This window comes from Triplophysa dalaica, chromosome 3 (genome assembly GCF_015846415.1).
Source record: "Triplophysa dalaica isolate WHDGS20190420 chromosome 3, ASM1584641v1, whole genome shotgun sequence".
Taxonomy (NCBI): Eukaryota; Metazoa; Chordata; class Actinopteri; order Cypriniformes; family Nemacheilidae; genus Triplophysa; species Triplophysa dalaica.
The window spans coordinates 3,151,496-3,163,995 of record NC_079544.1 but is presented as its reverse complement, the minus strand read 5'-3'; the positions used below and the strand labels follow the sequence as shown (position 1 = coordinate 3,163,995).

Below are 12,500 nucleotides of genomic sequence, written 5' to 3'. Positions count from 1 at the left end.
CATGAAAACAATGAGACTGATGTGAAACAAAACTTTGTGGGATGATTATTGTAAAAGATTACATGTCTGAGAAATGAACCTGCTGTTGAACGACGTGTCACATTATCTGAAAATGTCATTCATTTCATGTATATCATTTTAAATCTACAGTATACTTCATCACTATATGTTAAGGTTTTGAGAAACAGCTTCTTTCATTTTCCAAGAAACCCTGCGCCATGTTTAGGCCAGTTGTAGTTTGAATTTCTTTTAATCTGTTTTATTATATTAATTTATCTCTTTATTTGTCATTAGATGATGAAATTATTTAAATGAATGACATTTTCCTCGATAAATCGGGGAAAAAGAGAATGTGTTTCTTTATCGTTAGATGTGTAATGAGTCCAGTTGCCAGTATTTTGTCCTGTGCACGCATTGGCCAGCATGTTTATGTTAAGTTGTTGCTTAAAATTGCTGCTAATGGATTACGCGCAGACTCACTCATTGTTCAACATCTGAACAATCACAAATAAAAACACAACATGGTGCTTTGATGACATCAGTTACAATCCATATATTTATACTTTTATTCAATATATTCAACCAATCACACTAAAATACTTAAATTTCCTGAACGCTAGACATGTTTAGATGTTGTGAGTCTGCGTGTAATCCATTAGCAGCAATTGTAAGCAATAACCAATTAATAAACACGCTCGCGAAGGCGTGTACAGGACAAAATGCTGGCAACCGGACTCATTACACTTCTTACTATGAAGAAATACGTTTGTTATTTCCTCGCGGTAGCCATTTTAAAGTAATCAAATTGAGAAGGTTGTTTTTCGGATAACAATTTGAAATTTCATTCCAAATCTTTAGAGGTTTAATCAATATGTTTAGGACTTTCATTTCATATAATAAAGTTTCAATCCATATTTTCAAACTTTCATTCAATATAGTTTCATTTCGTATATTCAGACATTCATTCATCCTCCGACGTGTGGCTAAATTGTTAGAAAGTTCATTCAGAGTGTCACCACCAGACAACATAGTTTCTACATTCTGTAAGATGTTATGAATCTATAAATTCTCATACATTGATGATTTATTCAACGAAGACCTTAAGTGCGAAATTTGTGTATTGAATTGAAAATTTTGACAAAAAACAGTCCATATTATTGTATTTTTTTATTAAATTAACACAATCTTTTTACACTTCTATACATTTTGAGTTTCTTCTAAATCTTTGATTTCAGTGCTATTGTTCCTATAGTTTTATTGAAGTCAAACATCTCTCTCTGTTTTTAAATTTTAAATCTACAGTATACGCCATCACTATATGTTAAGGTTTTGAGAAACAGCTTCTTTCATGTTCAAAGAAACCCTGCGCTATGTTTAGGCCAGTTGTACTTTGAATTTCTTTTAATCTGTTTTATTATATTAATTTGTCTCTTTATTTGTCATTAGATGATGAAATTATTTAAATGATTGACATTTTCTTTGCTAAAGCGAGGAAAAAGCGAACGTATTTCTTCATCGTTAGATGTGTATTGAGTCCAGTTGCCAGAATTATTAGTAATGTTATCATATACTGTGTGTCAAAAGTTTGATTGATTTATAACCCCCTGTCAAAGTTCTGACAACCAGTCACTCAAACGAAGACTATTATGGTCTGTCAACCCTGATGACAGTTATGTTTTATGGCTGTTGTTGGGGACTCCTCTGAACAACACTTCCTTCAGTGGGTCTAACTACCTACACCCCTCTCATCACTCCCTAATCAAAAAGGTGTGTATTCATCTTGTTTGATTTTACTGTAGGTTATTTGTGAAAGACGTTTATAAATTAGAGAGATAAAATAAATGTTTTATGGGGTTTGTTTCCTTGTTTTATGTCTTTTTTCATGATAATGAGTGAATAGAGACTTGAGGTTTGCAATCTTCTCAAAGTGTGACTGTCCCCTACTGTCTCAGGCAAATCATTTGACCAGTAAATCAAAGAAAGTGTTTTTATGATCGGTCAGTCTTGTTTGACAGTTTATATCTTTAGACTTTTGTTGTTGTAGGCCTATCCCTGCAATAAAATGTCTTTTCATCCTGCCGGCATGACACCCTGATGTTGTCTCATTACAGTTTAAAACCTGACGGTTGTGTTTTTAAATTTGAGAGATAATGGTTATGTGTTGTTGTTTTTATCTAGAGTAAGTTAGTTCCTGGTTTAAGATTTTTATCTGATAAATGATTAAAGTTTTTGGGTCAGCATTTTATCATTGTGTCATAAACTATATCTTTTGATTCAATGACATGCCCTGCATAATCTTCCTGGTCATGGAGGAATGGGGGATAGTTTATGGTTAGTAACTCTAAGGAGTGCGTTCTACACTGTTTTATTTAATAAATGTTACGTTTCAGATGATATCTTAAGATCTACAAGAAGGATGGTGCTGTCACCTATACTTCTAACCATGGGTTACAATACAATTGTTTAGAGCTCCTTTCAAAATTCAAGATCTATTACTGTATTCTTTACAAAATGTAGAATAGTCCAATAACTTCTTGGCATCCTGTTGAGTAAAGACTGAGTCACAACAGTGGGGTTTTAAGTATAGCTTCTGTAAATAGAGTTGTAGAGTTGTGTTTATGGTAATAGGTCGAAGAATTTTTGGGGGACTCAAACACCCCTACATCCACCTTTCACAGCATAATTTATGAGACTGCATCAGTCTGAGACTATAGTACTTTCTTTTTCATTTCAACCCTCTTCATCGCCATTATTTCATGTTGTACATCTGACAGCAAAGAAGTCTAAACAGATAGTATTTCCATTTCACATTGTTTTAAGGGCAAACATTTGTAAGTGTTAAACAAATGGTGAAATGTTTTTTTAACGGTTCTCTTCAGATCTAAACTTTACCCAAACAAAGAATAAGAGTCAACTGGGCATGTTTTATATACTTGTCATCCTTTTCTTGTGTTGCATGCTTTTCACTCACAACATGTGTGAATATAATTCCTTTCCTGACAGAAACCAACTGAACGTATTAAAAATAATAGCGAGAAGTCCATTCTGCAAGTTTTTTAAGTACCACTGTATTTTCCTCAATGAGTTAAAAGCTTTTTATGTTTTTCCAGACAGATCTGAACGTTTGTGTGCAGTATTGTGCATTACACGTGATTGGTAAAATGTAGTTGCATTAAAGAATATATTTTACGTGAAAAAAAATCTAGATTTAAAGTTCTAACAAATAAACCTAAAATGGCTATTGCGTAATGTGTCTTTTTAAATGTTTAAAAAACATAAAGAGCTGCCGAGATATATTTTCCAGCGTTTCCACTTTTAGAAAGTTCTTTAATTTAAAAGATTGGATGTTACCTCTAGATTTTAGCCTAGTTTTATCTGATTTAGACTTATTTTGTCTTTTCATCTTCTTTTCTTGGTTGCTCTACAAGTACTTGCAAACATGCACATCATTAGCATTTTATCTGACCTTCACCTTATGTCTTTCAGTGGTGTAGACAAATGGGAAGTCAATGAGCACTACTCAATCCCAATCTTATGCGTTACTTAAGTTAAAGATGGGTTTAGTCATATAGAGATACTTTTAACATTGCATCAATATCTCTATAAACCAGTGTGTCAGTAAATGAATCAGTTGATAAATAACTGATAACTTCCATCCATCCATCCATTTTCTACCGCTTATCCGAACTACCTCGGGTCACGGGGAGCCTGCGCCTATCTCAGGAGTCTTTGGGCATCAAGGCAGGATACACCCTGGATGGAGTGCCAACCCATCGCAGGGCACACACACTCACTCATTCACTCACGCACTCACACCCTACGGACAATTTTTTCCAGAGATGCCAATCAACCTACCATGCATGTCTTTGGACCAGGGGAGGAAACCCCCGAGGCACGGGGAGAACATGCAAACTCCACACACACACAAGTCGGAAGCGGGAATCGAACCTCCAACCCTGGAGGTGTGAGGCGAACGTGCTAACCACTAAGCCACCGTGCCCCCCTTAACTGATAACTTGAATGATGAATACACGTTTTGTGTTACCACGTTGTCCCATTAAATAGATATGCTTTAAGAATGAGTTTGTGATGTCATCCTTATACTTTACCCTCAAATACATATCACGCACGCGATGTGGATCTCTCACTATATATCAACAGTGTTGTTTAAAACTTTTCAGTTTTTTACTACAAAAGTTTGTATTTGTATTATATAAGTCAAGAACATTTTTACATTTCTTAAGTAGTTCTTCTTTTGCAAACCTTTTGTTTGGTTTCAACATTTGCAGTTGTCAGTACAAAGTTGTCAGGCATTTACACTTAAGTTTTTACAAGTCGTTGGTTTGTCACCGTTTTGTGAATATTTAGAAATGACAAATTTGATCAGTGACAGTGACGTTTGGTAGCTTCATTACATGTGTGATGAATGCATCTGATGGTCGGCATTTCAACTGCTAACCAGTAAATGTAGGACAGCTTTTACATATTCTGATATTATCTACAGAAAGTGATAAAACAGACATGGTATGGCTACGGATTTGTATTAATATTATTTTATATAGTTTCTCATTTGAACTTTTTATAATGTTTTCATTAGTTTTTCAGCCTTATTTTCTTACGTCTTAGTATTAGTTGTATGTTTACTTCTTTGTGATTTTTTGTTTAATTGTTCAGATAGCCTTTGTTATACATACACTCTAAAAAATGCTGGGTTATTTGTTTAACCCAACAGCTGGGTTGAGCCTGTTGGGTCATTTTGTTGGGTTATTTTCTTAGTGTTGGGTCATTTTTTGAGTAACCCAAACGCTGGGTTACCAGTCTGGTCCAATTGAGTGACAGTTGAGAGAGTAAACCCCTCCCACACCTCGACGCATCAGACAAACTTTACCTTCGCGGGCATTTTGATCCACTTCATCTCGGAAAGCTGTTATTCGGAGAAGAAAAGGTATGTTTTACGAGTTTTTAATGTATAAAACTATTACTGTAAAAAAAAAATGCAAAAGTATGCAAAATTCGTCTGTTCGCATTAGGTTTGAAAGTAACGTTACAATCTAGCTTCGTTAGCTTTGTATAGCTAGTCTGTAACCTTATGCCCACGTTGTTCTAATTTACAGCTTTTTAATCATTTAAACTTCATTTTTGGTGAACATTTCCTCTGAAATGTGTGACTTGTGTGAGTATATAATGTTCAGTAACTTACGCAACTTGATATTAGTTTAAGGTCGACACGAGAGCGTCGTGTCAAAAGCAAACATCCAGCTCATTTGTTTTTATAAATACCGCTAATGTTCGGTGACGGAACTTAGATTTAAGAGTCTTTTAGACGAGAATGTTGTTGTTAAGAACTCAAATACGTGATTTATATATAAACATAACGCCTCTTTGAGATTTTGTTAAGACGCTGTCGGAGGTGTGAGCTTCAGGCTGTCAGCGGTCGTGTCTCCGTGGAGAGCAGCTCTATCTCGGCCATTGCTTCGGGAATAGCCGCTGGCTCTTATAACGTTAGTGGTTAACAATGCGATATAGTTAATTTTGGGTATATGAGACGAACAATTGTTGCTCTTTTTAGACTTAAACTTATTCCCGAGTGTGTCGAATTAGTGAAGGGTTGTTTTAACGTTTATAATATTATTTTTTAAGACTGTATTTCGCTTTCTGTACTAGATCCCACTCTTCTTTTTCCCCCCACTGACAGCGTGCAGAATAACAGCTAATATTAATGGATCATTCTATTCAAGAGAAAGTCAACTGGAACGTGGATGTTTTCATAACAGGCTTAAAGGTAAACATTATTTAGGTAAAATGTTAATGTACTTCTTTATATGTTTATTATAATCCATTGTGCTCTGGGTAGGCCAGTTTCCTTACATTCTTCTCTTGTCTCTTTTCTTGTCTCTTTATAGATGAACAAATTGATAAAGAAACCCTCCTGCTGAACATCCACTTCCAAAAGTGCACACCACACTGTTGTCTTCAACTCCCAGGAAAAGAATCCTCTTTAGTAAGACTGCTCCGTGGATATGTCAGGTTAAGCAGTGCTGAAACCGAAAGAACTAACACTATTTAAAATGTTTTGTGAGTTTATATGAAGAGGAAAGTTACGGTGTCCCTTTTTCACATCCATAACGCTTGTTTATTTCTTTTTTTATAGAAAACTTGTGCATAGACTTATATTTTAACATATAAATGCGGTTCTATTAACAAGGGTTTAGTAAAATACTTTTTATAGCGTTTTGAAGTGTTAAGTTGTCTAACTATTTATATTTACTTGTGCCACTTTAATAACCTTGTTAAATGTATATGTTAAAATCTAAACTAATGTAATTTATTGAAATTAATGTTCTTTAAATATGTATAAACATACATTTCATCAAAGTGTTTTATATGCCATTTTATTGTTCATTGAGCATAACATATTGCATGTTTTTATGAATTCCTTTTGTCTTGCATTTTGATCCTTAATAAAACTATTGATTCTTACTGATGCCTCGAGTATTTCTCTGTGATTTTGTTATTATTATTTTTAAACATTTCGGGTTTGTTTTAAACCATCAATGTAATTTTTAAGCAAAAGTTGATTTAAATAAAACAACCCAGCATGTTGGGTCAAAGATTTAACCCAACGCTGGGTTTGTCCATATTTGACCCAATGTTGGGTTACCAAAATAACCCAAATTGGGTTATTTTAACCCAGCCTTTTTTTAGAGTGTAGTTATTTGCCTTTGTAATAAAAGCTTATTCATACGTTTTGACCCGTTCATTGTTTTGAGTTCTTGTTCAATTGTCTTATTTTCTTTACTGATTATCCAAAATGTCTTGTTTTTATGCTGGTAAGATCAGCTGTTCTAAGTTTTCTCATTGTTCGATCCGTGTTTTACACTCTAAAAAAAGGCTGGGTTAAAACAACCCAATTTGGGTTATTTTGGTAACCCAACATTGGGTCAAATATGGACAAACCCAGCGTTGGGTTATTTTAACCCAGCCAGTTGGGTTAAATCTTTGACCCAACATGCTGGGTTGTTTTATTTAAATCAACTTTTGCTTAAAAATTACATTTCTGGTTTAAAACAAACCCGAAATGTTTAAAAATAATAATAACAAAATCACAGAGAAATACTCGAGGCATCAGTAAGAATCAAAAGTTTTATTAAGGATCAAAATGCAAGACAAAAGGAATTCATAAAAACATGCAATATGTTATGCTCAATGAACAATAAAATGGCATATAAAACACTTTGATGAAATGTATGTTTATACATATTTAAAGAAAATTAACTTCAATTAAATTACATAAGTTTAGATTTTAACATATACATTTAACAAGGTTATTAAAGTGGCACAAGTAAATATAAATAGTTAGACAACTTAACACTTCAAAAACTCATAAACACACTCTAAAAAAAGGCTGGGTTAAAATAACCCAATTTGGGTTATTTTGGTAACCCAATGATGGGTCAAATATGGACAAACCCAGCGTTGGGTTATTTTAACCCAACTGGTTGGGTTAAATATTTGACCCAACATGCTGGGTTGTTTTATTTAATTCAATAATTGATTAAAAACTACTGTATTGGTGGTTAAAAACAAAGCAGAAATGTTTGAAAAGAATAATAATGCTAATAAAAATCACAGACTAGTGGCAACAGTAAAAATATATATTTTTAATAAGGAATAACATTGCAAGCCAAGGATTTCATGTACAATAAAATAGCATAAAACATTTTAATTAAGTTTCTGATATATAAATAAAATCACAATAAATAACATCTCAATAAATAACATCATTAAATTACATTAATACATATAAACTCACATAACATTTTACAGAGGGTTTTATGAGGAGGATTTAGTCTAGAAACTCTCCTGTTCATATAAACTCTCATAACATTTTAGAAAGGGTTATAGTCAAAAACGTTCCTCCACCTATAAACTCAAATAACATCTTAGAAAAGGTCAGTTGTTGTGGCTCCTATTGCTTAAAATGACAAAAATCCACGGAGGAGTCTCACAGAAGGGGATTCTGTTCCTGGGAGTTTATAGACAGCAGTCTGGAAAAACTCCCACACCGGTGAGCACTGCTTCGGGAAATGGATGTCCATAACATAAAAAAGTTTAAAGCATGTGTCCACAGCACTAAGGAGTGTGTTTTGCTCGAGTGCCTGTTTGCCAACAACAACAAAGGCTTGATGGCATTGACTGTCATCCCCAAGACCAAGGACAAAGGGGAAGGGTTTTGTGAGCTCGGCCTTCTTTAAGTATTCAACCATGTTGGTCCCAACCTGTTAAAAACAGATTTTTTTTTAAATGTAGTTGATTCAAATGAGATTCTACATGAATTTGCATAATTGGTGCTTTAGTCTTCAGGATACTTCTCAAATGGAAGCCTGCATCTTAAGTCCCTTTCGCACCACATAGTTCTAGAAAGTTGGTTTTAGGAGCCAGTATAATCTTTGGAACAACAGGGGGGTGAACTATCTCAGTGTTTTTTTTATAGTAAATCACATCACCAATTAATGTGGAACACCAAATAACTCCGAAGGGTTCTAATACTTCTTGCCAGAGTTCTTTTCTTATTCTAAGACATTCTTAGTCAAATAAATAGTTTAACATTTTGAAATACGTTTAGCCATTTTAAGTTGCTCTTAGTATGGATTGGAAAGTGATGTATGCAATACATTACTTACATGCTTGAATTCAATGAAAGCCTTGATATTTTCTTCCAAGCTTGGTTTGAACATTTTCATCCCGTTTTTGTAGACAGGGGTGGGCAGTATCACAGGAAGCAGCCTGAGTGCAAGGTCACTTTGGGCATCTGTACAAATTGATATTTCGTATCAATAATTATTTTGTATAAAATATGTATATAGTCACTATTTTAAGGATCAACTCTTGAATTCACAACTGTACCTGGAGACAAACTGTCAATATTGTGGAGAAGCTCCTGAGCCTTTTTCTCCTGGCTGGCAAATCGAAGGATTTTGTCTTTGAAACTAAATTTCCAAGTTTGACTAAGTCTCTCCGCATGGTTGGGGAATAATATAGCGAAGTCTTGTGAAATCTGAAAAAGACAAATCAATAGTGCAATAATTCCAATTTTCAAATTTGGCAATGCACAGCCTTTACTGAAAGCGTTTAACCCTTTTCATTACTTTTTCAAATTTTTAAGACTATTAAGCTCCAAAGGAGAACAGGCAAACTAATTTCCTTATTTAAAAATAACCATACATTACACAATGTTCTTCGAATAGCACCACAAGAGTTTGCAGAAAAGAAACAAAGCTTTGAACCAATTCTTGCAGAAGTTGTATGTGCACAGTGCAGACCTTGTTAATCAATATGCAAATCGCTGTCAATGATTTTTATTATTGATTTCATCAATTCATTGTTGCAGCACAAATTACAATAAAAAGGAATTTGGATTTTCTGTAATTGGAGGAACAGATTTGGACCTACCATTCCTGGAGTATCCAGGAGTCGAGGGAATTCAACAGTTATATCCTCAATAGATTTTGTCCCGTTAGCTCTTATCCAGTGAGCCCTGTGGATAGCGGTTTCTTTCATGTACTCTGCAACTTGGTTAGCTGGCCACATATTATTTTTGAGCCATTCTGCAAGTTGTACTGCCCTGTCAGGTGAAGTACTTGGCTCTGCAAGTACATATCATTTTACCAGCAATGAAATGAAGGGCATTTGCCAAAATAAAAAAAACTTTTTATGTAAAAGATTACAATTATTTTTTACCTGGAATGAACAAGTTTCTGCTAATGCTGCTCATGGCTTCAGAATCATTCTTCTCACGGCTTGTGTTGGTTTCACGGCGTGATCGCTTCCTGACATTTCGCAAGCGTTCCTCCAAGAAACCAGTTGCTGGACGATGGCTTCGTCCTGGGCTGAACCATGCTTCCTAAAAACTCAAAATAATGTTTACAGTATAAGATTGTATGCTGTGATGTTGTCGAAACTAAATACTTTATTTGGAAAGGCACAGATACTGAATAACACATTCCATAGAGCCCCTAAAGCAATTTGGTGATGGATAAAAATATGATATAGGAAAATTTTATTTTATTAAAGTTTTTTTTTCATCACCATGTCCCTTTAGGAGATCAATAGAATGGGTTACTCATTTTCTCTGCCTTTCTGAATAATGCATTCAGATTCAAGCACATCTTTAGTATCCTGTAAATGTAAAAAGGCCATAAAGCTTTTCAAAATTTAAGCTTTAGAACTGTGACAATAAGGACGTTGTACTCACATGGCCTTTACCCTGAGAGTCCTTCAGACAAGGATATTGCTCAACCAGAGAGACGCATCTTTTTCTCAGAGGATGGGCTAGAAACAATAATAAAAATAGAATTCAGGAGGTCTATTTATACAGAGATTATTTAATAAGACATTAAAAAAATTCCAGCATTAGACAGAGATTAGCCATATAAACACAGTAGCTAAATTTGATTGTCAATCAACCTTTAATGGGATAGTTCATCCAAAAATAAATCTGTGATTGATTCACCTTCATGTTTTTCCTATGCCCTAAGACTTTCGTTCATCCTCACAACACAACTAAAGATATTTTAAATGACATCCAAGAGGTTTATGTTACCCCATTGACAGCCTAAGCATCTTTCACTTTTGGCCCATAAAGGTAGAAAAAACATCATGGAAGTAGGGCAAGTTCAACAGTAATTTTCTGAAGTGACGGGACAATTATCAAAAATTATAAAATAGTATTTTCACTTCTGCTTCAATCTCCAACTCATTTTCACACGTTCGTCCTCGAGAACATCATGATGCACTTATTATGAGCGAAAATTTTGAATGTAAACAATCTTAAAGTGGAAGTGAAGAAAATGTTGAATAGATTTGTTGTTTTTGTCACACAAAAAGCATTACCTTCAAAAAATTACAGTTGAACCCATGGAGTAACATTGACTACTTTCATGACGTTTTTCCTACCTTTGTGGGCCTTCCAAGTGTAAGTTGCTCTGAAAACTTTCGTATTTCATAAAAAAACTTTAATTATGTTGCGAAGATGAACGAAAGTCTAAGGGGTTTTGGACAACATGAGGTTGAGTAATTAATGACAGACTTCCAATTTTGCGTGATTTACCCCACGGTGCATGGTACTGTACAGACAGATTAATCATTTTTACTACGGACAAATGCATACATACTTTTCTCCAAAGTGACTCATGAGGTTTGAAACTAGTATTCTGACCATGCATCTTCGCTGATGTAAAGATAAAGTATTCTTCTTAAGACTGGCCAAAATGTCCTTGCCTTCAACGCTGCTCATCAAGACCTCAGAAATATTCTGTTGTAAAAGACAAAGCAATCTTTATAAACCCAGCGGCAGATCCTAATAAATCGAGTAAATATGATTACACAGGACTAAATACAAAATATAACTGACAAAAAAAGGGATAGTTCACCCAAAATGTTTTATTCCGTTTTACATTACTCATCCTCACATTGTTCCAATCCCCCATGACTTTCGTTCATCCTTGGAACACAATTTAAGATATTTTTAATTAAAACCAGGAGGTTTTTGTCCAACCATTGACAGCCTGTCAATGACAGCAACAAATTATTCAAAGGCCCAGAAAAAACATTATGGAAGTAGTCTGTTAGTCAATACGTTTGTATTCTTGGAGCACATAAAGCATTCATGTCACTTAGTTGAACCCTTGGAGTAACATTGACTACTTCAATGTTTCTACTACCTTTCTAGGCCTTTAAAGTTGCTTAGGCTGTCAGTAGACAGACAGAAACCTTTTATTCAAAATATAATACATTTTGTTGTGAGGATGAAATAAAGTCTTAGTCGATTGGAACAACATGAAGTGGGAGTAAATAATGACAGACTTTCATTATTGTTTGGTAAACTTTCCCTTTAACAAAGTGCAAATCCCTTTTCCAGAGATTCACATTTGACCGTTTATTTGGTTTTACTTAGGGCAGCCTCCTAATAGTCAACGACAAAAGGTTAAGTTGACCAAAATTGTATTAGTCGCAGGAATTAAAATTCACGGGAAGTTGCAAAGTCATAAAGTTCTGGTGCTGCATTTTGACAAACTATATGCCTGCATGAGTGATTAGTCGACAAATCCCTTAACATGAACAACAACTGGTAAATCAGATAAATCTTTAGTCGAGTTTGCTTCGGGTTGTTGGTTCACAGGAGGTCCAGAGGTGGAGCCACTTTGGGTCTGCTCTGGTTGTGGCTCCTATAAAAGTGCATAGAGAAAGGGTTACATGGACATGGTTTAATTTATTTTCACAAATACAAAGCTACAAGACAATTTGTAATTTTCATGTTGATATTTATTTTACCCATAATAGAGCTTGAACGCTTGCAGTTTATTTAGTATTCTCATATATAATACACATACTTACGCAAACATGGTAAAAAATTCTGAATTGTGGGACTCTTCAGGCAAAATCATTGCCAAAATTCCTGTCCAAAAAATAAAAACGTGGTTCATGGAAGTTCCAGTTGA

General features: G+C 34.5%; 1 protein-coding gene across 2 annotated transcripts; it reads right to left on the bottom strand.

The window, feature by feature from the left end:
• Nucleotides 1–7,641: 7,641 nt before the first annotated feature.
• Nucleotides 7,642–11,426, bottom strand: LOC130418023 (uncharacterized). 2 transcript variants are annotated; one of them, XM_056743953.1, is made up of 7 exons: nt 11,175–11,426; nt 10,256–10,332; nt 9,742–9,904; nt 9,454–9,647; nt 8,908–9,058; nt 8,685–8,812; nt 7,642–8,279 (listed from the first exon to the last, which is right to left on the bottom strand). In XM_056743953.1, exons 3-7 carry the CDS (start codon nt 9,773–9,775, stop codon nt 7,977–7,979), a joined length of 810 nt encoding a protein of 269 aa, XP_056599931.1. In that variant the 5' UTR covers nt 9,776–9,904; nt 10,256–10,332; nt 11,175–11,426; the 3' UTR covers nt 7,642–7,976. The 2 variants fall into 2 exon arrangements, with proteins under 2 accessions (XP_056599931.1, XP_056599930.1); XM_056743952.1 differs by having other exon boundaries at nt 10,256–11,426.
• Nucleotides 11,427–12,500: the final 1,074 nt, after the last annotated feature.

Excerpts from the sequence above, each read along its gene's own strand:
- LOC130418023 (XM_056743952.1), bottom strand. The coding sequence starts at position 9,775 with ATGAGCAGCATTAGCAGAAACTTGTTCATTCCAG. Across the intron at positions 9,648-9,741 it reads CAGAAACTTGTTCATTCCAG|AGCCAAGTACTTCACCTGAC; the intron begins GTAAAAAATAAT and ends ATGTACTTGCAG. Across the intron at positions 9,059-9,453 it reads TCCTGGATACTCCAGGAATG|ATTTCACAAGACTTCGCTAT; the intron begins GTAGGTCCAAAT and ends TGTCTTTTTCAG.